The sequence below is a fragment of the Desmodus rotundus genome, chromosome 3 (assembly GCF_022682495.2).
Source record: "Desmodus rotundus isolate HL8 chromosome 3, HLdesRot8A.1, whole genome shotgun sequence".
NCBI lineage: Eukaryota > Metazoa > Chordata > Mammalia > Chiroptera > Phyllostomidae > Desmodus > Desmodus rotundus.
In genome coordinates this window covers 174,801,999-174,829,136 of record NC_071389.1, presented here as the reverse complement: position 1 = coordinate 174,829,136, position 27,138 = coordinate 174,801,999, and the positions used below count along the sequence as shown (strand labels likewise).

General features: G+C 40.2%; 1 protein-coding gene across 2 annotated transcripts in view; it reads left to right on the top strand.

Annotated features, from left to right (window-relative positions):
* PTPRO (protein tyrosine phosphatase receptor type O) overlaps window positions 1–27,138 on the top strand; it is a 195,011-nt gene that overhangs the window by 128,581 nt on the left and 39,292 nt on the right. For both annotated transcript variants that reach the window (XM_053921772.2, XM_024575591.4), the window contains exons 11-15: window positions 3,093–3,244; window positions 4,444–4,564; window positions 18,924–19,063; window positions 21,019–21,151; window positions 23,009–23,129. In XM_053921772.2, the coding sequence (XP_053777747.1) occupies window positions 3,093–3,244; window positions 4,444–4,564; window positions 18,924–19,063; window positions 21,019–21,151; window positions 23,009–23,129 (667 nt within the window). The remainder of the gene's footprint in view (window positions 1–3,092; window positions 3,245–4,443; window positions 4,565–18,923; window positions 19,064–21,018; window positions 21,152–23,008; window positions 23,130–27,138) is intronic.

The following is a 27,138-nucleotide window of genomic DNA, read 5'->3' as shown; positions in this document are numbered from 1 at the left end:
CTTGATTTGTTTTTATTCTGAGTCACTCCCTTCAGTTACGTGCTCCTGCTGGAAGCTGATTGGACTAGAGATGCAGCAGGCAAAGCTTTTAGCGTCACACAGCATGGAATTGACTTCATCCATTTGATGACTACCCTTGCTGGAGCGCCTCCTCTTCCTTGTGAATTAAGCCATTTCTAAGGTCACAGGCCGACTGCTGTACTGCCCTCTGCAGGAGTTACATCAGGCGGTGGAGCCAGGTAGACCTGGGTTTGAATCACGGCTCTGCTGCATACCACATATAACCTGAGCAAGTTAACTTTTCTAAGACTCAGGCTTTTTCATGTGGAAAACAGGGATGATAAGTTATCCATCCTCTGTTATTATCTATTATTGCCTCAATTAAATAAGCTACTTAGCAAAATACAATGTTGAAGTAAATTTAAAAAAAATGTCCGCGTTAGATCTTGGAGCCTTAACTTAAGTGGTCCATCTTCATGTAGCAGAGATGGCAGAGGCGATTAGAGGTAGCAATGAAAAGGGGAAATTCATCAAAGAGATGTTAATCCTGGTTGTTTGAATTAATATTTATCAAGAACCTTAGGTTGGACTATAAGGCTATAATTAGAGTTGTACTGAAAAAAGAAAAAGGTATTTTTAGATGAAGAATACTTTTGGCAAAATGTTTCTCTTAATGCACATCTAGCTTTGTTTGGTTGAAATTTATAAATCAAAATATAAAGGAAAAAATCATGTGTGAGTTCTTACACAATTAACTTGTATAGTTCATCGCTTTTCCTTACTAGCCAATGTCTAGCACTCCTTCTTTGCTCAAAAAGGAGAAATATCAATTATTTAATAAGCTTTGTGTTATGCTTTTGACTGTATTAATAATTACATATTTATTATAATTAAACATCACTGTATCAATAATTTATAAGTTTAACTTTATTGGGATTAACTCTCTGAGAATAATCATTTCTTCTCAGACAGCAATGTCTGGAAAAAGCCCAGATATCTCCTCTGAACACTTGAGTGAGCAGACCTGGCTCTGCCAATTTCTAACTTGAGAACCGTGAGCAACTTATCTTACTGACCCTAGACTTCTATTTTCTCATTGGTAAAACTCAAAGTATTACCTAGCGACTGGCTAACAGCCAACCTCAGTGCCTTAGCACTCTCCGCGGCGAGGCAGAGGACTGCCTTGCCGGCCATGGCAGTGTCGCAGAGGGGACCTCGGAAGTGGAGGACTTGCTGTTCATCGTAGGGTGTGGAGCCCTGGGTGAAAGTGGTCTGGGTGTGCCTTTCAAAGCTGGGAGCCCACTGGGATTGGACAAAGATCATTACATCACAGTTTAGGTTGACAAAGCAAGTCTGGATACTGGCTACGTCATCCTGTGGTTAATCAACAAGCTACTTGCCTAAGTGAGCAGTCTATTAACTTCAATAAATTGGTTTTTGGTAATTTCTTACCTTTTCCTGGAACAAACTAAGTCATGCTCACATTGGCAGCCCACAGTCTTATCTGAGCATATTGATACAGGTGGTCTCCATTCTCACATTTATAATGTGGACATAATATCTCACAGGATACTGTGAGAATTAAATTATGTAGTTGAAATCACTAGTAATACATAATGGTAGCTGACTAGTTTTTACACTTATTTTTAAAACGAGTTAAAGTTTTAGCTTTTTTTAGCCTTTCTTCTCTCATTTCAATTTTAAAGCAAATAAGGATCTCCTACTTCACTTTCCTATGCTTTTACTTGTGACCCAAATTGCCAAAATGGGCGGCATAAAAGGAAAGAGGAGCAAAATATCTGAGTAAGGTGTGATGTATTAGACGTCAGGTCTACTGTCATTGTTAGGCACCTTACTGTGTCTGCCAGTCATGTTCAGGATTATGCTGGGCTACCGGCGATGTTTAATAAATGAAGAGTGACACCTGGTGGTCCTTCCGCACCATGCTGGATTCTAGAGTAACAGCATGGAGGACAAAAGTCTGAGTGGAGATATAAACTTCTGGGTTTGCAATTTTAAATATGTTTCTTGTCCTCACTAGAATTAGAACACGAGAAAATAGCCTTTGAAGAAACGTAAGTGAAGGTAATTGTATATGATGAAGTATGTAGGAATATATTAAGAGGCTATAAAGAAGCCAGGGTTATTATCCCTTATTAGAATATTCTGAAATATAATATGGGTTTGTGTTACTTGCTAAGACACATTGCTAGTATCTCAAGATTTTATTGTCAAACATATAGAAATGCTACTGCTGTTTCACATCTAACAGAAATGCGTTTTTACTCTATGTATTACAAGTCTTGTCAGTGAACCATTCTTTCAAAGCATCTTTAGTTATGTATGTTTATTTTGAGTATCAGTAACATTGTAAAGAAAATAATTCATTATGATTTGTAGAAATTCTCCTCAGAACATTTCATTTGGCTTATGCTATATCATGGATAAAAAACATAAAAGAAATTAATAAACTCAGTATAGAGGGAATTTAACTTTGCAGCACAATAAAAATACCTTTTCTTCCTTCCCTTATTCTTGTTTCAGCAGCATTTATTAAGAGCCTCCCTTCTGCAAAACAGTTCAACTAAGACACTGCCAATGATGTTGCTTTGTATTTTGTGGAAATAATATTTATTTTCTGCCCCTCTGCTCATGGATCCTGCCGCTCTATATTCCCATAAACATCTTCGCTGCACCTGCTGAAAAAGACATTGTTATAGAATCCCAGAGTTCCCAGTACTTCTCTGAAAATAAGTTCACCAATGCTTAATAATTAATTTGTTGTGCACTAAGCATACCCAAACAAGTGAACATTTTAGGAATTTTGTAACTGCAAAATTTGTATAACAGACCTTGATATCGTCAGGTTCAGACGGTACTGCCTTGGGCCAGAGCCGTACAGGGGAGGGCCCACGAAACCTTGTACGATATACGTTCACTGCAGTCCCGCTCAGAGTCCCAGGGGTATCCAGGACCACCATGTGGGGTGGATTTTAGCTCTTTAGCTTTGTACGGGGTTTCCGGCTCTATTGATACGTACTTTAACTCTTTGCAGTCTCTTACACTCAAGTTTCTTGTTTCCTCCCGTATAGCCCCAGTGGCTCCAGAAATCACTTCTGTGGAGTATTTCAACAGCCTGTTATACATAAGCTGGACGTACGGGGATGACACAACTGACCTCTCCCACTCCAGAATGCTGCACTGGATGGTCGTTGCCGAAGGAAAGAAGAAAATTAAAAAAAGCGTATGTGTCTTTGAATCCCTTCATCGGGCATCTGGACACTTGCTTGCATAAACTATGGAAAACCATTAAGCAAAATTCACTGAAATATTAAACAAATGTTTGTGTGCCAATTGGCATTGTATTAGGCTCTGAAGATAAGCTAATGGACCAAAATTAAGTTCCCTTTTTCATAGAGCCTACTTTTTAATCTCCAATAGGTGAAATAGTTGTAACTTGATTTCACTTATATTTAAAGTTATGGTTTGAGCTTTTTCTTCAGGATGCCAAACATTTTCAAGAAAACCAAAGTTAATAAATCTCAATATTTTCTTAAAATATCCCCAAACACCTAAATATTTGGGTATGTTAGGAATAGTGATTTCTCCTATATTAACTTTCTTGGCATTGTATTAGTAGGGTACAGACTAAATAAATGACTGTAATAAATCAAAACAAAACAAAATGAAACAAAAAAGATAATAGCTCAAAGAAAATCAAAGCTTATGTCTCTCTCATGCTAGCCCAGGGCTACCGGGGCACCTCTTCTGTGAGGGTCACCCAGCCATCCAGGTTCTCTCTCCCTTGTTGCTCCCGGGGCCACTCTATGTAGTTCTCATCTGCAGAGGTGAGCCTTCCTTAGCATCACGTCCATATTCCAGCCTGGAGAAGGGGAAGGAGAGGACGCAGAAACCCGATACCTACAGGATGTGAACGAAACTAAATATAAGTTGCCCATGTAACTTCTACTTACAATTCATTGGTCAGAATTGAGTCACCTGGTTTCCTGTAGCTACAGGGGAGGCTGGGAATTACAGTCTTTAGTTAAGAAGCCAAGTGTCTAGACATGATTAGGTTTCTTCTGAGTGTCCCAGCTAGGGCTGAGAAGTATACGTATCAGGAGCAGCACAGCAATTGTCTTTTCTAAAATTTTCTGTGAATTATGAGGAAAAATATCAGAGGGATACATGTTCCAAGCAAGGGAATTAATTGCAAAAATGCTTTGATGTGTATTATGTGTGTTTAGAGCTACTTTGCATTTGGCTCAGATGAGGAATTCATATCAGTTTTAGAGGAAACAACATATTATAAGGGTGTAATCAATTGTAGATTGCATCACAGAACAGAGAGGCCATATCTGCGGTAGCCCTGAAATAGTTTAGAATGGTATTACAGTTCAAGCCTATTAGAAGGTTAAACGCTCAGTTTTGATGATCTTACAGGTAACACGCAATGTCATGACTGCAATTCTCAGCCTGCCTGCAGGAGATATCTACAATCTCTCCGTAACTGCTTGCACTGAAAGAGGAAGCAATACCTCCACACTCCACCTTGTCAAGCTAGGTAAGATGAGTGCATGGCGGTGGCAGTGGGGGGAACACGGTCTTCTCAACTCAATGAGACAACCGAAAAATGGCTCACTCTCTTTTATAAGTGCAAAATAGTCGTTTATGCTACCAAAAGGGTGTGTTCATCTTAGTGTAAGTTTCTGCGAACGCAGTGTTTACTGTGGTGGGAGACAGGAGTGTTCATCACTCATGGTAAGGTTAGAGGAACTAAGGAGTCTCAGGGTTTTAGAGATGGAAGGACCTTAGAGACTATCTGGTGCAGTGTACTCAACCCTATCAGAAGCCATTCCCTTTTCATGTCACTGTTATGTATGCTCCCTTTAATATCTTCGATTAAAATTCATAGGGAAAACAACCCACATGTTAATTTTTAAAAATTTGATACAATGTCCTAACTCTAATATAAAATCAAGATAAAAGAAAATAATTTATAATAAAAGAATATAGATACCACATGTATATGTTCATATGCAGCTCTTCTAAAAACCATATGAAATTGCCTGATGACTGCATGTTATTATATGAATAAGTTCAAGTTTACATAAAGTAAAAATATGAGTAGTTCTTCTATATAAGCAGTATAAAAGTAAGTGAAGAAATGAACAAGTTCATATTGATTAGTTATAAATAACTGAGCAAGCATAAGTACAGGTAGACTCTAGAATTAAAACCTAAAGTTAAGATAAGTAATAACAGGCTAGATGTATTTTTATGTTATAAAAAAAGGGGGAAATAGCCTAAATTAAAGTTGATATAACATGCCAAAAAATAATAGAATGTGGATGAGGGGAAATTAGGAAAGTATGATATTCTTGAAAACAAGCTAGAATTTACTGTGTAATATAGTGTCAAAATAATTGTTATATTATGAAACACAACTAAGATATGATACTATGTAACACAAACACAGCTTCTACATTCAACAATCTACCATGTATTGAGATAAACATTTATTTTCTGATAGTTACTTCAGAGATGATAATCCTATAATCAGCAGTAGGCGGAAGAGAATGGAGTGGCAAAAATCGTTTGGAAGACCTCATGAGGCAGTATTGCTTTAAAAGTACCAACCCCCAGAATAAATGCATTCCCATTTAAAGTGTAATTTTCACAGTGGAGATCTCATTTTGTATGTTAAAAATTAAAATATATAGAAGGACATAAAATATTTTCAATACAGCTTAGTGACATCACTGTTTCGGATGTCTGCTAATTTATCCTCTGTGTCTGAGTATATTCATAGGAATCCCTAATCACCACTGTTACTACGTGTTCATACATGCAGCTGTAAGCAAAGAGCAATCTAGGGTGTTTTATTAGCAACTTAAATACCACAAGTAGCATGGTTGTTGGTGAGGTACCTTTAGAAAACTCTTAGAACAAGCTTCCGGCCAAGATGGAGGCGTAGGTAGACACACTCTGCCTCCTTGCGCAACCAAAAGAGGAACAACAACAATTTAAAAACAAAAACAACCAGAACTGACAGAAAATTAAACTGTATGGGAGTCCGACAACCAAGGAGATAAAGAAGAAACACTCACCCAGACTGGTAGGAGGGGCGGAGACAGGCAGCCGGGGCAGAGAGGACTCATAGCAAGGAGGCGGCTGGTGGACCCAGCAAGGTGGCAGATTGTGGAAGGGGGCAGGCCAGACTGCAGCTAGCAGACCCCACAATGTGGTGGCTGGCAGACATTGCGGCCCCACATTCACGCATAGATAGAGGAACGGCAGGGGAGCGAAACAGACTGCACAACCCAGGGCTCCAGTGCAGGGAAATAAAGCCTCAAACCTCTGTGTGAAAACACCTGTGGGGGTTGAGGTGGCAGCAGGAGAAACTCCCAGCCTCACAGGAGGGTTCGTTGGAGAGACCCACAAGGGCCTAGAGCGTGCACAAGCCCACCCACTCGGGAATCAGCACCACAGGGGCCCAGTTTGATTGTGGGTAGCGGAAGGAGTGACTGAAATCCGGCAGAGAGTGGAGCAGGCGCCATTGCTCCCTCTCAGCCCCTCCCTCACATACAGCATCACAGCACAACAACCAGCATTACCTCGCCCCAGTGAACACTTAAGGCTCCGCCCCTTTACATAACAGGGGAGCCAAGACAAAAAAAAATGGCCCAAATGAAAGAACAGATCAAAGCTCCAGAAAAAAAACAACTCAGTAATGAAGAGATAGCAAACTTATCAGGTGCACAGTTCAAAACACTGGTAATCAGGAAGCTTACAGAATTGGTTGAATTTGGTCGCAAATTACATGGAAAAATGAAGGCTATGCTAAGAGAAACAAAGGAAAATGTACAGGGAACCAATAGTGATGGGAAGGAAACTGGAACTCAAATCAACAGTGTGGACCAGAAGGAAGAAAGAAACATCCAACCAGAAAAGAATGAAGAAACAAGAATTCAAAAAAATGAGGAGAGGCTTGGGAACCTCCAGGCCATCTTTAAATGTTCCAACATCTGAATTGTAGGGGTACCAGAAGGAGAAGAGGAAGAGCAAAAGATTGAAAACTTATTTGAACAAATAATGAAGGAGAACTTCCCTAATCTGGCAAAGGAAATAGACTTCCAGGAAGTCCAGGAAGCTCAGAGAGTCCCAAAGAAGCTGGACCCAAGGATGGTGATGAACACACCAAGGCACATCATAATTACATTACCTAAGATTAAAGAGAAGGAGAGAATCTTAGAAGCAGCAAGAGAAAAGGACACAGTTACCTACAAAGGAGTTCCCATAAGACTGACAGCTGATTTCTCAAAAGAGACCTTACAGGCAAGAAGTATTTCAAGTCATGAAAGGCAAAGACCTACATCCAACATTACTGTATCCAGCAAAGCTATCATTTAGAATGGAAGAGCAGATACAGTGCTTCTCAGATAAGGTCAAGTTAAAGGAGTTCATCATCACCAAGCCATTATTATATGAAATGTTAAAGGGATTTATCTAAGAAAAAGAAGATAAAAAATATGAACAGTAAAAATGACAGCAAACTCACAGTTATTAACAACCACAACTAAAACAAAAACAAAAGCAAACTAAGCAAACAAGTAGAACAGGAACAGAACCACAGAAATGGAGATCACATGGAGGGTTATCAACAGGGGAGTGGGAGGGGGAGAGAGGGGGGAAAGGTACAGAGAATAAGTACCATAAATGGTAGGTAGAAGGTAGACAGGGGGAGGGTAAGAATAGTGTAGGAAATGTAGAAGCCAAAGAACTTATATGTATGACCCATGGACATGAACTAGAGGGGGGGAATGTGGGAGGGAGGGGGTGGGCAGGATGTAGTGGAGTGAAGAGGGGGAAATGGGACAACTGTAATAGCATAATCAATAAATATATTTAAAAAAAAGAAAACTCTTAGAACATTCCAAACAAAATAAAACATAATATTTCCTTAGTTTACCCAATAGTTTCTGTTCTCTATAATTCACTGCACTGTCTTAATTTTTTTTGTCTCATATTTGCCATGCAGAAACTAAATTCTTGTATCGGAAACCCTTTAAAATTAAATAGGTAGTTGGAAATACATGATTAATTCTGGTGTCACATTAGACAATCATGAGGTACATTGGATGTGGGACAATTTTTTTGTTTGGAACTTTCCTGGTCATTGCAGGACATGGAGCATATCTGTGTCCTGCTCACAGAAGTCCAGTTAACTTCTGTTGTGACTATTACAATCATTTCTGCATATTTCAAAATGCCCTCAAGGGGGTGGTACTTCTCCTGTTGAGAATCTCTGGTAGAGTTTAATATACTGGAGTTTTAGGAAGGTGGAGATCATCAGCTTCCCAACACTGCATGATCTTTCCATTAAGAAAAAATAGCCTGCTTATTAATTCTAACCATTGTCTGTAATTTTTGTCTATATATGAATGTCAGTTTAAAACTCATTTCTGGATAAGTAGAACTACTTAAAGATTGTGCTTATGTTCCCTGTGCCTTTCTTTTCCGAAGCTGTATCACTACCCAGAGCTGTGATTCTTAGGTCCTAGCTGCCAACTCATTTGATTTATTAGTCCCAGCTAAAATGCACGTTCGGAGGTGATCTTACAAAAATAACACTCAGTGGGCCCATTGCAAGCTTCGCTGTCATTGTTACGTGACATTATGGATGATCTATCAAGCGAGTGTGGGTTAAAGTCATGAACAGGTACAATACTATTCATACGACATAGGAGCCTGAGTAAAAGCCACGATAATTTCCCAGGCAGAGGGAATAGGCAGAGGCCAGACTACTGTGTACAGGGTGTGTAAGGCATACAGTTGAGATTTTATTTTTGAGTGCAGTTTGAAGCCCTTTGGAGAATCTAAAATAAATAATTCAGCTTATATTTAAAGTAATCCCTCTGGTTGTTCAAGGGAGGTAGAATGGTTGGGTCAATAATGAAGGTAGGGAGACCAATTAGGGAACAATTTGTCCTTAGCTTTAAAAACAACGTTCTTAATCAAACAAGTGCCATGGGAAATGATGGTAACTTTGAGGAAAGTGGTAGTGATGGAGGTGGAGAAAAGTGGACAGTATTCAAGAGCTTTTTTGGAGGCTGTGTTCACAGGGCTTTCTGATGGGACAAAAATAGGAAATGAGAGAAAGGGAAATTAAGAATGACTCATAGGCTGCGCTCTTGACCAGCTAGGGTGGATACGGGTGCAATCTGTTGAGAGTGAAAAGACTGGAAAAACCAGAGAAGTAAATTTGTCAAAAAGTAATAACCAAGGTTTCTTCCTCGTGTATAAAAACATTGAGAAAACATCCAAGTGCTGTTGTCAAATAAAGAGATTATTGATATAAGTGTCTGGAGATTGGGAGAGAATTTCAGCCTGGAAACATAAATTAGGGGTGTCTGGACAAGATCACCAAGTAGGAAGTAAAAAGAAGAAGAGAAGAGACGGCCTGAGTCTAGACTGCAAGAACCACCCTGGCATTTAGACTCTGAGCAGAGGAGGAGAAGCCAGCAAGAGAAAATGGGAAGAAGCAACTAATGGGGTCGGAGAAAATCAAAAGACAGAAAATGTGCACACCACCACTGTCGAACTCTGTCTTATCCCGGTCACAGATGTGTTCGGGCAGGCTCCAGATAAGGAGTTAGATGACTTTAGTGTTGGGAGAAATTTGTAATTTAGTGCAATGTCTTCGCTTGAGCAAGCTGGAACCTTGAGAAATTTGATCCACTGTTGAGCCTGCATCTAGAAACACTGATTCAGTACTTTATATCCATCTGTTGGTTATGTTTTCCTGGATTGGGGTGTGTTTTTGAATAAGAACTTCTGTTTCCTATGAACGCATTTAATAACCACACCCATTTTGTGACTTTCTGTTTCTGTTCCAGAATTTAGGTGTTAATGACATCGGTGACGTCGGCTTGATTTTCTATCTCAGTCATGAAAGATTTTATATCAATTAAAAACCTTTATAACATAATTTGACTACAGACAAAAAAAGAATCAAAATGCTTTCAAATGTTAGGAATTTGGATGATATTAGACTCTTTTTCATAATATTCAAGTAGAGTACAAATAATTACACACATCTGGATGCAATGTAATTTCTAACTCTATACAAGTCCAGGCATTACATGGTATTACCCTTCAGGGTCTCACACCCAGTTGAGAAAATTTGTTTATTCTTATGCTGAAGTCATTGAGTACAATTTTTGAAATAGTTGCTTGGGTATATGTAGCCCTTATTTTTGGTAAGAAGTGAGTTAAGTGTTGTGAGTCACGGCATACCAAAGTTCCTCTCCCTATCTACCCATACTTTTCTTAAATGGTCTCCTAGTAAGTGACTAACTTACCCTCCTTACCCCCACCCTAAGAGGGAACATGAGTTCAATGAAATAAGAATGTGAATAAATTGTGTCAATGGAACACAAAGAGAAGGAAAAAAAAAGAAGAAAGAATGAATGGAGGGAAAGAAGGAAGAAAGTAAGAAAAGAAAATATGAGATATATACATCCCATCAGTTAAAAGAAGTTAATGAAATAATTAAGGTACTATACTGTTAAAAAATTAATTCATTCTGTCAGTCAACAGATACTCGTTTAGCCTTCACTATGTGCTGTATACTAACCTGTGTGTAGAGAGTACAGAAATAAACACACTGACAAAAGTGTCTGCCCCTATTCTAGTGGAGAAAAGAGATGATAGACTAAATATAGGGTATCTAATAATGATACATTTATAAAAAGTGAAGCAAAAAAGGAAGAAGTGTTATGGGGGGTAGGGTGCAGTTTTGTGGAAGTAGGAATAGGGTAAGCTTCACTGTAAAGATGATATTTCAATCAAAACCTGAAGGAGGGAGTGAGCCAAATCAACAACAGGGAGGGAACCACCTGTGCAAAGCTCCTGGAAACAGCCATGTGCCTGGCAAGTTCAAAGAAAAGTCAGGAAGGTAGCGTGGCTGATGGGGAGTAAACAAGAAGAGTAGTAAATAAAAAGGCCCAGAAGTAACAACAGAGCAGATAATGAAGGAACATTGAGAAGACATTCTATTCCGAGTAAATGACACTCCATTGGATGGTCCAAGCAGAGAAGTCACATGACCTGGCAAGTGTGACAAGATCACTTTGGTGAGAGTGGGCTGTTTCAGGGTAAGGGGAAAGGCAGACAGATAAGATGACCATACATCCCCGTTGTCTCAAACACCAGTTTACATCTGTTATGGATCAATTACAAAGTAGTCATCCTCCTTTGCAGTCCTTTTCTTCCCCAAAAGTATTTTAATTTGGACACTTTTGATAAATTACATAGTCATCTTAAAGTTAAGAGGCTCTTGCATCTACCCAGACAAGAAACTATTCTTGCCTGGATCAAGATGGTAGTCATGAGGATGATGAAAATTTTTTTGAAATTGGAGCTGAGAGAATCTGCAGATAAATTTAGATTCTAGAATGAATGAAAGAAGTCTAGGGAGATGCCAAGATCTGGGACCTGAGCAATTGGAAGGACAGGGGTACTATTTATTGAGTTGGTAATAATTATGGCAGAGGCAGGTTTGGGGGACTGAACGGAAGTTCAGGTTTGAATGTGTTGTTATTTGAAGGTGTCAATTAAACATCGAAGAACAGATGCTGGGTAGGCAGTAGGAGCTTGGAGACTTCAGGATTAGAAGTACAAATTTGAGGGTAGTCAGAAAACCAACCTGATGTGGTTATGGAGGAATGAGTAAAGAAAGAAGAATGCTATCCATGGACTAAGCCCAGAAGCACTCCAACCTTACGAAGCCAAAGTGGTGAGCAGGAATCAGAAAAAGAAAAAGAAAAAAAAAAAAAAAGGAGGGCCAGTGAAATACAGATAGGAAGAGAAAACTGTTAGGTGCTAAGAGCCAAGCAGAGAAAGTGCTTCAGTGAGTAGACAGTGATCCACTTGTCCAGCCTGCAAAGTCAGGATGAGAAATGAGAACTGACCACTGATCTATGCAACCAAGAAGTCGCTGGTGATTTGGGGAGGAGGCATTTAGGTAGCGTGCTGAGGGGAAATACAATGAAAAGGACTTCAAGACTGAAGCCAGCTGGAATAACAAAACTTGTGAAGAGTGTTGTTATAAAGAGAAAAGAAGGATCTGAAGGAGAAGATCCAAGAGTGTTCATGTGTTAGGTTGGGTTTTTTTGTTTGTTTGTTTGTTTGTTTTGCCTTAAATAGGTGGAAACAGCTTTTCCATGAGCTAATCAGAATGATTCAACAGAGCAGAAAATTGATTCTGTAGAATAGTTACAGGTGAGACTTGTTAGAGTGATGTCCTTGACTGGGCCAGAGGAGGTGGCCCAGGGTGCCTGTGGAGGAAGCGGCCTTAGGCTGAGTGAATCTGCAGTAAGATGGTGAAGGATAGAGTACATGGGCATCAATGGGGTAGGCGAGTAGGGTGGGAGTGATGATGGGAGTTTGTGGAAGGCTTTTCTATTGATTCCTTATAAACGCATGCATGTTCTTCAGGTTTGCAGAGGATCATTACTGGGCTCCTCCTCTTGTATAGACCCGGACGGCCAGCAGCCCATGCAGGCAGTGTTTTCTGGGTTAGACTGCCAGGCATGTCACGTTCCACGGCTTCATTCCTGTACCTGCGGCTAACTGATACCTCTTCTTAATATGCTTATATATTGCTCCCGTTTGCCATTGTGGTCTCTAAGTTTCACTGCAATTTGCCAGCTGCCCACAGTCATGCCACACAACTTTAGCACTTCCTTTAAAGTACTTCTCCTGTCCATCATAAAGTGACTTGCGTATTTTGCAAGTTTCCTTGGAATGTATTAGAAGAATCTGAATGATGGACTCCTAAGGCTGTGATTGTGATGTTTTGCACTAATTTATTACATAATGCAAGTGCCCACTCTGGATAAGTTGGTCTTCTAGAACTTTTTCAAGGAGGCTTCATCATCCCCAGTTGACATGGAAATGAGTGGAAAACACCTGTATTTTGCGGGGAGGGAGCCAGTGTGGGAAGGACCCTGAACTAGGGGTGCAGAGGCTTGGACCCCAGTTCTCGCATTCACAGATCAGCTGTGTTACCTCAGGAAAGGGGCTCAGGCCCTCTGGGTCCCAGTTGCCTCATCTATAAAATGAGAGTCTGGACTAACTGGTCTTCAACGTTCCCTCAAGTTTTAGAATTTAATTCATGCATAAGTAAAGGCAACAAGGTTAATGATCCTTAAGAGCAGTGACCTTTATTCTAAGAACTGTGCGATACATAACTCCTAACTAAATAAAAATGCTAAGAAGAATACATATTCCTGGAGCCAAAAAAAGGCACGCAGACATTTTGTTTTGAAACTAAGTTAAAGGGGAGCTTTCTCTGAAAAATTCTACCTATCTTTAGAAGTTACATAAACTGGCAAAACCATAAACATATCCAGTGATTCATAGAGGAGATATTACATTTGCTATCATTAAGCCATAAAGACTTTATTTAAAATGCAATGGAAAGGCAGGTATCTCTAATTCCTGAAGAAATTTTGTTTATGAATAGGACCTAATTATAATTTAATGCTAACTATTTGCCTGTATTTTTTAAAAGTTCTCAATGCTGTTTTTAAATGGTCTAATTACTTGATAAATGTACCTAGGAAGAATCTCTCAAAGTCAACAAGAGAATAGTCCTAATAAACGTTAGTTCTAACAAAAGTTTCTTTCTCTTTAATATAACTTTCCTCTTAATTTTACTGCATATCGATGTTAACTCACCCTCAGTAATTGCTCTACATCTCTTTTTTCTTTTAAATAGTGCTTTCTTTTGCAGATGTTTTAACCAAGTTGGACATAACTTCTTATGCACTTTACACTGCTGAAGTCACACGTGCTTTTTGGCCAGGCTTATTTATACAGCTTAATCTACTTAAGGTGGAACTGCCTGAGTTGAAGAAAATAAAAGTAAACTTTAAAGACATGTAATATAGATGTTAAAGACCATCCTCTGTACACTATGATACTAGCAAATTGCTGTCAGTGAAACTGAGGATTTATTAAAAATAGATTTTGCCACGATTGATCATTTTTTACAATGGTTTTCTATTGCATTCCCCGTATCGCCAATGCCACACATTTGTAAAATGACTCACTGAGTTTAGAGGTATTAAGTGTAAGCAGCATGAATCCAGTTGGCCCTGACCTCATTAACATCATTCTACCAGCAGCTAAACTAATGGGTCATATTAAAATAAGAAACAGTGTAACAGCTGTCAGAGAAAGATGGATTTTAAGCAATAAGTAGTACATTCTACTCTGCTCCAAGGCTACATATTACACCTGGCTCCCTTTGGAATTCCTTAGGAAATAAGAGATTTGCCACCAGAGCAGAGAATGAGAGTCAGGCACTAGCTTGTACTTCATCCAAGGTCACCTTCACTCCCCAGAGTGCCCCAGCAACAGCTTGAGCCTCTCCTAATCCAATCTAAATTAAATGGTAAAGATAGCTTTTCAGCTTTCCAGTCTGCCCATGCTCTGTGAATGGTACTGGATTTCCTTATAAAATTAGGTTGAACTGCCAACTCATATAGGAGAGGCACTGAAGGGGAGGGAAAAGAAGGAAAGGAGAAGGCCAAATAGTTGACTGCAACACCAGCAATGTGAGAAAGCTTAAGAGCAAACAGCCCTGTCTCCATACCCTGTTTCATAACAATAGTCTGTCTATTTTACAAGGTTCTCATATCAAATATCATGGACTCTGACATTATTTTAACCAAAGGAAAATCTGACACTATGGAGCAGGGCAATTTTGAAGAAGTTAAGATTTAAAATGTGATATAAAGAGAAAGAAAGTGATCATCAAAAGATGTTTTATAACTAATATCTACATGGTTCTTTATATTATATAAAGTGTTTTTATATACATTATCTTAAAGCTTATCCATTGTTTATAACATGAACAAGGTATTCCTATCCTTCCCCTTTATAGCTAGATTATACCTGATATTTTGAAAAATAAAAGACTATTAGTTTGCTTGCTAGGGCTGCCATAGTAAAATATGACAGATTGGGTGGCCTAACCAATAGGAATTGATTTTCTCATGGTTTTGGAAGCTAAAAATCTACAATCAATGTGTTGGCAAGTTTGGTTTTTCCCTCTTTCTGGCTGTGCCCTCACAGGGCCATTTCTGTGCCCATTCGTATTTGGTGTGTCTGTGCCCAGATTCCCTCTCGGGGCGCCAGTTGTGTTGGATTAGAGCCCACCCTCATAGCCTCATCTTAACTTCATCACCTCTGGAAAGGCCCTGCTTCTAAGTACCATCACATTTTGAAGTGTTGGGGGTTAGGGCTTCAACATATGGATTTTGTGGGAGTACAATTTTGAAAGAGACCAATAAAAGTGTTCTTGTGTGTAATGGTATTTCCTATCTTATGAAATCAATAATATCGACAATAAGCAATGTTTAGCCATTACCGAGATCCACATTCTCAGCCAGATCAAAAGGAAGCCTTACTCCAGTATTCAAGACCTATTTCTTGACTCTGCCACTGAAAGCTGGTGATTTTTATAAACACAATCACAATAAAAAGGCAAACAAAATCAAAATTCAACCCCGGTGTGGCTGGTCTTGACTGATGCTTGAATCCTAATGCCTCTGGTTAATGAATCTTGACCTATGTTTTAAATCCGTGATAGAGAATATATATTGAGTTCCTACAGTTGGCTAGTTCAAGGTAAAGACAATATAATGTATTTATAACACATGGCTCATGTTCTTAAATAATCTAGTAGGACATAGTGGAATCAGCACTTCACTCATATAGATCAAATAGGAAAGAATTGATGGCAATAGAGGGTCAAAGATGGGATGGATCATCAAGAGAGAGTCATCAGGTAAGGCTTCAAAGGGGAGTTAAGACTTCATTGTGCCCTTGGGATGGTCAGAATAGAAGAAAGAGCACAACGAGGGGAAATACACGAATTAAGACAGAGTACGGCCTGTGTGATGGTTGGTGAGAAGACTGGCTTTCCCGGGAGCAGCGTGTCTGTGAAGGACGCGTGGTGGTTAAGCCAGAGGGGTAACATGTGGCCAGTGGAAATAGGATCTTTGTAAAACTTGGTCTATGTGGATTTGACACAACAGACACCGATCACAGTAGATCGGTGATTTTCAACCAGAGTGCCATGAGGACTTTTAAAATAGGCAATACATGACTCTTTAGTCGGGGTCACTGACCTCTTTCCCCTTACATTGTCGAATACAAAAATGACAACCACCAACACGACAATAGCCATCCATTGTGAATAAATCAAAAGTGCACCTAGTTTTTTGTCAAGTTGGTAAAAATATATTTTGGGGTGTGCTGAAAAATGTTAGTAATTAGCTTACGTGGGCCACGAGGTGAAGAAGGTTGAACATCACTGCAATGATGGCACAGATGAGATTTAACATGAGCAAAGTGGTACTTTAAAGTGATCTGCACCATCATTGAGAAACGAAGAAGCCAAGTAGAGGCAGTGAAAAGGAGTGAAGGACTACTGTCATGACTGATAAGTGTGATGACAAAGCCTGCAGCATCATGAAAAGAATAGACCAAGGAAGAGATGACAAGAATTATCAAAAGACAGGCTACCCGGATCCGAGAAGCTAGAGGAGAGCCACAGACTCTTGCCTTAGATAATTGGAAGAGTGATGGTCCTCCTGAGGGAATCAGGAGCAGCTGGACATTAGAACTGATCTGTGGGAAGGCAAGGACTCCAGGGTCCATTCTGTCCACGCGGAGTTTGAGGTAATAGTGAGGTATCTGAGTGAGCATAGGTGACAGGTGATTGGAAATATGTGTGTAAAAAAGTCAGACCTGGAGCTTCGAATTTGGGCAATGTTCATACCAGATAACTAAACTGATTTTATCTACTCATCAGGAAAAAGATATAGAGATGTCCCAGGGTTTATAATCATTGTCCAAGAGGCAGACTCTTCAGCAGTGTGTATTTTTTAAAGAGAAACAGCCCAGGCTCAGGCTAACAAATCATTTATCTGTGCCCTAGACAACCTTGTACTTTCTCCCAAAGATTCAAGTTCAACCCAAGCCAGAATGAATGGAGGACTTATTCTCTGACTCACAACCCTATTAACAGTGACCGTTATGAAGGATGTGGGAAGTGGAACGTGGGAAGTGGAAGCTGGCCTCTGTGTTTTAGCAACAGTCTTCATCAGAAGGGAAGAGAGACAATGCAATGTCTAGAGGAGTAGACAATTCACTGAAAATGACAAAGGGGTCCTGACATCTACTGTGGATTGATCTTGCCCAAAACTAGCTCATCGCTTTCCTTCTTCAACTCTTCTGCCTAACCTTGTCAAGTTGTTTCTGGATAGAACAAAGGCTTCTTTTTAGTCAGACACAAATTTAGGTCACCTGCAAAAAAAATCATGGCAAAAAGGATTCTGACGTCCTTCTTGGTTCTGGACAAGACCATGATGATGACATTCTACAAAGAAGGCCTAAACCTTCCCATACAAAGACATATACCTGTCAAAGGAGTGGAAGGGCCTCCAGGGCTTTTTCAAGCACTTCTAAGAGCCAGGAACTTGAGACAGACTTGAGAGTGGGGCAGATAATAAAAAGAAATCCAAGTAACACGTTAACAGAGTGGGCAGTAGCCTCACAGGGACAGGCAGGTGCGCAGAGTACACTGTTCTGTGAATCCAACAGCAAGACAGGATATGTCCACTGTAAAGTAGATCTGACAGCAGGTAACAGGAACCCTGGTTTGAGATCTTTTTGTATTCCAGAGGTTATCGAGAGAAAGGCAACACCCCAAGGGCGTGGCCCAGGGAGGAGGTCAGCCAGGGAGGGGACTCGGGAATGGAGGAACGAGACAGCAGATCACTTCCAAGAACTGGGGAACAGGCAGGGGTTTGGCCTCCAGCCAACAAGTTCAGTGATTCCGTTAACTAAAAACCAGTATTGAAGGGGCAGGCCAGCATGGCTTACATGACTAATGAGTTAATTTACTGACCAAGATAAAATGCCTAAAAGAATAAGACAAAGAAATCAGTTGGTAACATTTTATTAACCATCCAGCCCCTTTCCATTAAACTTTCTCTTTTTAAAAAATTTGTCAGTTATAGTTTATGTTCAATATTATTTTGCATTAATTTCAGGTGTACAACTCAGTGGTCAGACAATCATGTACCTTACCAAGTGCCCCCCCGATATTTCCAGTACCCACCTAGTACCACACCAGTTACTAGGACACTATGGACTACACTGTCTGCACTGTACTTTACATCCCCACGACTATTTGTGACGACTGATCTGTGCTTCACAGCCCCGTCGCACTTTCCCCAGCCCCTCCCCACTGACACCATCAGTCTATTCGCTGTATCTGTGAGTCTGATTTTGTTCCATCCATCATTTCCTTCAAACAAGAAATCATATCATCTATTGAGCTTTACCCCTTTTATTTTGACTATATTTTCAAGAACTCATTCCTAACTAAACTTTTTAAAAATAGTCTCCAACGAAAGGAAGACAGGTTGTTGGCTAAGCCCCAGACCGAATCTCCCCCTGAGTAGGGAGCACATCGCTTTTCTTTGTCTTCGCCTCTTAAGTACGGAGTTTTGTTTCTCACCCATGAAGGTCTGGATTATCAGGGCAATGCCAACTCCAGTGTAGATGCATAAAAACTATTAATAGATTATGACTATAATAAACCTGAAGTAGAAAACAGAAGTGTTCCAAAAAAGAGAAGTATAAAATAGAAGAGGAGGGAAAAGGCAGTTAGATGACGATCTTTGTGAAAGGACACATTTCAGAAGGAATAGGAAACTTTCGTGGCAGTCTGGAGTACCTAATTCTGAATTTGTTTGGCTATTTTATCCTGCTGATTAATAAAAGAAGAAAGAATATGTTACATTGAATTAAATTTTTAAAACTCTTTCTTGGCTCAGAACCGGCTCCTCCGAAATCCCTCTTTGCAGTGAATAAAACTCAGACTTCAGTGACTTTGCTGTGGGTGGAAGAGGGAGTGGCTGATTTCTTTGAAGTCTTCTGTCAACAAATGGGCTCTAGTCAGGAAACAAAGCTCCAGGTACCGTACATGTTGATTTTCTTTTACTGAGTTATCTTTGATCAAGGCTAATTATCTGAGCAAAATAAGAATCTTTAATGTCTTTGAACTGCAGAAATGAAAACTGTTCATTTATGCTTTTGTGTTTCAGTGACAGAAATGACCGATATGCTTAGAAGAAGCCCAAATATATTATGAGAACCAGCTTGCTAAACTGCCAAGTTTACCTTCACCTTTGTGTTTATCTTTTGTCCATAAACCTGAGCCACTCCGGTTCACCCTGAAGAATTAAAGTGGTTCATTTTTCCCGGTGGACACTAAGTTAGTTGAGGGGATGAAGACATTGCCCTATAAAACACAATGTAACAAATATGAACTGGTTGCCAGTTTTCTGAGAGTCACTGTATGGAACACAATTGGCAGCATTACTATTTATCTTCAGAACATGTTTTCACATAGTTGTTGATATTGCATTAGTCTAGAAATGAGGAAGTAAACCAAGTGCCACAGGAGAAATTCGTATCACTGAGAGAACTTAAAGGAAGCGTCTGTTATCTGGTTGGTAAGGAGGGCAATCTCACTGGGGAAATGAGGCTGAGAGAGGTGACCGTTACCGCGTTAGAATCACAGATAGCTCGGGTGATGACCCTGCCCACCAGGCTGAAATGAGTGGGCGGGAGGGGAGACACCAGCAGCTGTCAGGGTAACAAAGCCACAAGAGAAAAAATATTTTACAGCCAGACACAGAAGGAAAAGGACGCATTTGTGGGGGGTACTACAAAACACAATGTAGAGACGAGTACCATCCAACATGAATAACTGATGCTTTTTAAATAATAAAGTTCCTGAGATTGAGAAGGTTAAAGGATTTCTGGGAGCACAAATCTTTTCATACTGAATGTTAAGATAATTTGCTTTATTCCTTCCCCTTTTTATATTCCCTTCTACTAACATCTCTTTTTGATCTGTACTGAACAGCTGAATCCTTTTTCAATGCTGAGAATCCTTTTTGAAAATAACTGCTCTGCCAGGGGTAGATTTTCTTCCCTGCAACTGCAAAGAAAACAATAGCAGCTACTTACTATAATGGAGCCTTGTTAGCAAAAGCCTTTCCTTGGAAGCATTCCTTTATAGGCTAAGGAGAGATGGGAGTGGAAAGGGAGTGCCAATGCCTGCCGTGTCTCTAGGCAGTGGGGCTTCAGAGCCTCGTGCTGAAAAAGACAGTTTGCTTACTCACCTTTTTATGTTGTACAGTAGAACTTATCATTAGCCTGACTATTGGCTCACTGCATTAACAACCTGCTCTACATATGTGGGTTAATGTGAAGTGTTTTTGATGATGCAAAGTTGCTGTGCCTTCGGTGGATGCCATTTAAAAACCAAGAATGCAGACAAAAATGATAGTGTCCTCATTATACAAAGAACTACTACTACTACAAAAAAAAGATGAAGACCAACAACTCAAAACAAATATTTTATATGAAATACACACAAAAAGCTCTTAAACATATGAAAAGGTGAATGACATGCAACATGAAATTACAATGCGATACAAATGCACTAATAAGATTGGAAAAGCGCAGAGAAGTTGCCGCCATGCTGTGTTAGAAGTGGTGCAGGGGAACAGGCGTTGTCAAACATGGATAGTCAGTGGATAACTTGAAAATATCTATGAAGGACACTTTGTCAATGGCTTTCAAAATTAAAAATACACAACTTTTGACCCAACAATTTAACGGCTAGGAGTGTGAATACCCACACACACAACACTGTGTGTTTGCAGACACCTACTTATGTCCCCATAATTGCAGTATTATATTCACTGTAACGTAGTTTACAACTCATTTTTCGCTGCTCTCCTTTCCCCTCTTTTACATTTTTTACTCTGTCTCTACATTACCAACTCAACTACGAAAAACTTTAAAAAATCAAAATAGGAGATTACGTGACATTCATTTTCTTGTTTGCATCTCCAGGAACCGATTTCCGTTTCTTCTCACGTTGTGACCATCTCCAGCCTTCTCCCGGCCACCGCCTACAACTGCAGCGTCACCAGCGTCAGCCACGACAGCCCCAGCGTCCCTGCGTTCATAGCTGTCTCAACAATGGGTAACCGCATGCCTTGGCGGGGTCTGGTGTTTTTGAAAGTTGCACCTTTCCAAATTGTTCCTATATTTTCTTTTAAAATAGATATAGTCCATCCTTTCAATGGAACCCTTATTTGTCCTGTTGAAAAATTCCAACTTGAGGTCCGGGAGTGCTTAACTTCAACCCCTGTGTGGTTTAGGGGGAGATGTTTACTATCTCCAAACCTGTGTTTTTTCATCTGTAAAGCTAGAATTATAATTTGTACCTTATTGAGTTGTTTTGAGGCTTAGAAATAAAGGGCATAAAACCCTGGGACATGCTGTCTAAAAGCTACTTGTTACCAATTTCATCATCCTCTTCATTAGTAGCCACAGTGCCCTAATTAACTCTGGTTCATCTAGTTCAGACCTGGCCCTTAGCTGTCACATAATGGCAAGCCTCGATTATTGAATCAAAGCAGCAAAGCTTCTAATCAAGCAGAAACTATGAGTGGGGAAATTTAAAAATAATGGAAGGTCTAGAATGATGCAGTTTTCATATTCTTTTTCTGAGGTATATGTTTTATTCCCCTGTATGTTAGAGTCTGACTCTACAACCTCAGATCTCCTATGAAATAGCCTATAATAAAACCACACTTACTATCACATAACCCTTCACTGGATCTGTTCTCATTTCTGTAACATCTGTCATATGTTTAGCCACTGTATCCAATGATGAATAGCATGGACTTTTTTACTTGTTTGTTTAGGTTTTTTAAATTTTTTTTCAGAAGAGAGGACAATAGATCTAAACAGTGTTTCAATGGCCTCTCCTTTCTACATCTTTTCACACTCTACTAAGTATAATAGAATGTTCATTATTTCTTGTCATCTCTATAGTAAGCCAGTAAAACAGTTGATATTATTACACTTATTTACAAATGAGGAAAATGAGGCCCAGAGAGACAGATAAAATAGCCTCTCCAAATGGCAGTTGGTAGTCACTTGAACTTGAGCTCTTCTGGCCATGAGTCCAATGTTTTTTCTGCTCAAGTACCCTGCCCATGAACTGGGGCCTCATTGTCCCAAATGGGAAGTGGCGATACCCAAAGACTTAAGGATTGTGTATGCCAGCGAGTTCCATGATTTTATGAACAGTGCAGAGGATGTTATCACTCTCCCCTTCTCCTCTGGTCCACTGTTGAGAGTTTTATAGCACAGTTGACCTATAATCCCAGTGTTAATATTCTGCTCTTCCATGAAGTGTGAAGCTCTAAGCAATGTGTAAGTGCCATGGTAGACCAATTAGCACGTGAAGTATATGAGAGGGACACAACCCCTGTTCTTAGGGGCCCTACAACTTATTAATATGTTTAATCCCTTGAGTTGTACAGATGGAAACCTCTCAACATATGGTTACAGATTATCAGTGCCTGCTTCTAGCAATGTGTTAAGTGCTATAGCAGATGGTAGCTCGCTAATGCCTTTTTCATAGACATTATTAGTTGTGAATGAAATAGACAGTGTGCTTTCTGACTTTAAGCTCATGGGCATAAAATAGAACTTGCAAGCTTCTGAAAATGTAAAAAAATGAGAATACACAATAATGACTTCTAGATTTTTTTGTTATCAAGTGAATTTAAACCATGTCACAGGAATTATCACAGTTAATCATTTCCCTTTATAAGAACATCCAGAATGTAGGCCTTAAACACTTTTTATCAGTCTAGTAACTTAGAGTTGACCAGGAAGAGGACATTGTCAGCGTGGGGAAGCATCACTGTTGCCGTTGTGGTCATCATAAGTCCATTGCTCTTAAAATCACATGGACAACAATGAATGGTTCTGTTAATTTCCATGCCGTGGGAGCTGTAGTTAATGTGTGGGCTGTTCTGTTCAGTTACAGAGGTGAATCCCAATGTGGTAGTCATTTCAGTGCTGGCCATTCTGAGCACACTGCTGATTGGACTGCTGCTGGTCACCCTGATCATCCTCAGGAGAAAGCACCTGCAGATGGCTCGGTAAGTTAGGTTTGGTTCGTCTTACCCCCCACCTTTAAAATGCCGTATTTATCATTCATGTATACTTTTGCAGACCTAAATTTTACAGCAGTAAGTTCTACCTCTGTTTCATGTTTTCTAAGAAGACTTTTAATATTATTTTAGAAAACAATACCATTGAATGGTAAAGGAAAAGATTACTGGTTTACACAAAGTGAGACTCCTTAACTGGGATCTTATAATTTTAAGTACCCCATACATTACATTTGGATAATTTCAAAGTTGTTTTGGAGTAAAAGAAAAAATCTGTATCTACTCAGCATGATGAATAAAAGAAGTTAATATACGTGGAGACCACAAGAAAGAAAAAAAGTTCCCTCCCTTTATTAGTTCTTATGAGAAAGCTGTCTTCTGAGAAAGTGTTTGTAGCGTTATGATTAGGTACGTAGAGATTCCCCTATCATTTTTGTTCATGTCATTTAGAGTGGCAGCCGGTTCCATCATTATTGCTGTTAGAAAAGCCTTTTGATTAATGGTTTGGATGATTTTCTGTTCTTTTGACCACTGATGCATTTCTTATCAGAGTACATTGTCAAGAACTTTCTGTGGTCCCCTATATTATACCAATGATCAATTCTCAAAAAAAAAAAAAAAAACCCAAACTGTTACTTAGTTGAGTCCTACTGGGTTTAGGAAATTTGATTCAAGTATATATTTGCCCCATGTTGGCCTGCTGACTTGTCATCAATCAGCGTCCTCCTCCTTTGTCAAAGTTCCGTCAGTCACCCACTCATACACAAATTTACCCATCCAACAACTATCACATGATGTGCCTGCATCCAAGCTGTCCACTGGGAACCTAGCTGGAGAGATGTACCTAAATAAATATATTTAAAGGTACAAACTGACTTGTAGCAGGAAGGAGATAAAAATGGGATAACATGCAAGTAAAGAAGAGAGATTAGTGAAGAACATAAAAATCAAGCGCCTGAATGCTGGCTTTAGAGCGAATCTTTTTTTTTTTTTTTTTTAATTCTTTTTTTTTTTTTTAATTGTTATGCAATTACAGTTGTATGCCTTTTCTCCCCATCCCTCTACCCCACCCCAGGTGAACCCACCTCCCTCCCCCCTCTCCACCCTCCCCCTTGGTTTTGTCCATGTGTCCTTTATAGTAGTTCCTGTAATACCCTCTTCCCACTATCCCCGCCCCCACCCCCCCACCCCCGCCCTGGCTATTGTTAGATTGTTCTTAACTTCAATGTCTCTGGTTGTATTTTGTTTGCTTTTTCCTTCTATTGCTTATGTTCCAGTTAAAGGTGAGATCATATGGTACTTGTCCCTCACTTCCTGGCTTATTTCACTTAGCATAATGCTCTCCAGTTTCATCCATGCTGTTGCAAAGGGTATAAGCTCCTTCTTTCTCTCTGCTGCGTAGAATTCCATTGTGTAAATATACCATAGTTTTTGGATCCACTCGTTTGCTGATGGGCACTTCGGTTGCTTCCAGTACTTGGCTATTGTAAATTGTGCTGCTATGAACATTGGGGTGCACAGATTCTTTTGGATTGGTGTTTCAGTGTTCTTAGGGTATAATCCCAGCAGCGGAATTACTGGGTCAAAGGGCAGTTCCATTTTTAGTTTTCTGAGGAAATTCCATATTGTTTTCCACAGTGGCCTCACCAGTCTGCATTCCCACCAACAGTGCACAAGGGTTCCCTTTTCTCCACATCCTCTCCAACATTTGTTTGTGGATTTGTTTATGTTGGCCATTCTGACTGGTGTCAGATGATACCTCATTGTGGTTTTAATTTGCATCTCTCTGATGGCTAGTGATGCTGAGCATCTTTTCATATGTCTCTGGGCCCTCTGTATGTCTTCCTTGGAGAAGTGTCTGTTCAAGTCCTTTGCCCATTTTTTAATTGGGTTGTTTGTCTTCCTGGAGTGGAGTCGAGTGAGTTCTTTATATATTTTGGAGATCAGGCCCTTGTCTGAGGTATCGTTGGCAAATATGTTTTCCCATACTGTTGGTACTCTTTGTAATTTGGTGCTGTTTTCTTTAGCCATGCAGAAGCTTTATAAGCCGTAACACCATAAAAGTCCTTGAGGAAAACATTGGCAGGAAGATCTCAGACATTCCACGCAGCAACATCCTCACAGACACATCCCCTAAAGCAAGGGACATAAAGGAAAGAATAAACAAATGGGACCTCATCAAAATAGAGCGAATCTTAGAAGGATCGGGAGGGCAGTGCTGCATTCAGCACTGAGGCCAGAATGCAAAGTTCTGAAATCCTACTCCTTGGGGTGAACCCCGACTTATAGCCTGTGTGTCCTGTGTATTCTCCTGAAACTCCACTCACCCCTTTAACAAGTGCCAGTGGACACGTGTTGCGTGTCAGACTGCTCCGGGTGCTCGGAACATGACAGTATACGAGACAGACTGAAACTTCTGCCTCCATGCAGCTTGTATGCTAATGGAAAAGATCGACAGTAAGTAATAAAGATGAAGGTTAGGAGATTATACGGTATGTTGGCAGACAACAATAGAAACATAACAGAGCAAGGTAAGAGAGAGTGGCAGTACCTGTGTGGGGAATGTGGGGAGAGGAGCTCTGGGAGGTAGGGGGGTCTCACTGAAGAGGTGACATTTGGGAAAAGGCTTGAACATGAGGGAGGTGGCCACATGGTCTCTGGGGAAAAAGTGTACCCAGTGGAGGGCACGGCCAGGGCAAAGGCCCCGAAGGGGCAGGAGCATGACTAGCAGGTTCAAAGGAGAGCTGGAAGTTCGAGCGGCTAACGTGGAGGAAGTGAACGAAGGAGGGGCAGGAGATGGGGTCCGATCATACAGGGTTTCCTAAGCCGTGGTAAGGACTTTGGCTTTAACTCTAAGTAAATGGGCAGCCAGTTCAGAGTTTGCGAAGAAAATTTAAAATATCTGACTTACATTTCAACATTTTCCTTCTGACTTTTATGTAAAACAAGCTGTGATGAGACAAGGACCAAGGCAGTCATGCGAACTGGGGGAGCCACGACAGTCACCCAGGCAAGACAAAGATGGCAGTGGTTCAGTCCAGAGTCGCAGCAATGGTGGGCAGGGAAAACGACCAGATTCCAGATATATTTTGAAAATAGAGGACAGGATTTGCTAACAAGTTGCATGTTGAACGGACATGAATGAAAGTCAAGGATGACTCCAAGGTTTTCAGCCCTAGCGACCGAAAAGATGGAATTGCCATACACTAAAATGGGATTGCAGATGGAAGGGTTTCAGAGTTGGGGAACATCGACACTTCAGTTTTGGATCTGACACATGTGGTGCAGTTGGTTGGGCGTCGTCCCGCAAAGCGAAAGGTCACTGATTTGATTCCAGGTCAGGGCACATGCCTGGGCTGCAGGTTTGGGGTCAGGGGGTTGGGGTATGAGACACAACCGACTGATATTTCTCTCTCACAGCAATGTTTCTCTCCCTCTCTTTCTCCCTCCCTTCCTCTCTCTCTGAAATAAATAAATAAATAAATAAATAAATAAATAAATAAATTTTTTGAAAAACAGAAATCGCATGTAAAAAAGACTTTAGTGTTGGAAATGTTATGTTTGAGATGACTCCAAGGTGTGCAGAGGCAGTTGAACATAAAAATCTGGTGTTCAGGAGAGAAGTCTGGGTTGAAGATATGAATTTGGGAGGTCTTAGCATATAAATGATATTAAAGGTGTAGGCGGGATGACATCCAGGAAGTGTAAAGTACAGAAGACGGCCCTAGATTAATCTACTCTTAAGATTTGCATGGAGGAAAAAAGATAGAAGCAAGAGACTGACAAGAGACCTCCAGTGGAATGGAAGGAGAACGAAGAGTGAGGTAGCCTGGAGGCCAGGGAAAGAACGTATATCAAAAGGAGATAATGATGCCTACGTTAGCGGACAGTGAGGAGCAATAATGCAGTAATGCCATGACATAATACTCAACTCATAGGGGGTGTGCAATCAGTGTTAGCCCGTAAGAGTAACAGTGGGCGGGGGCGGTGATGTAGC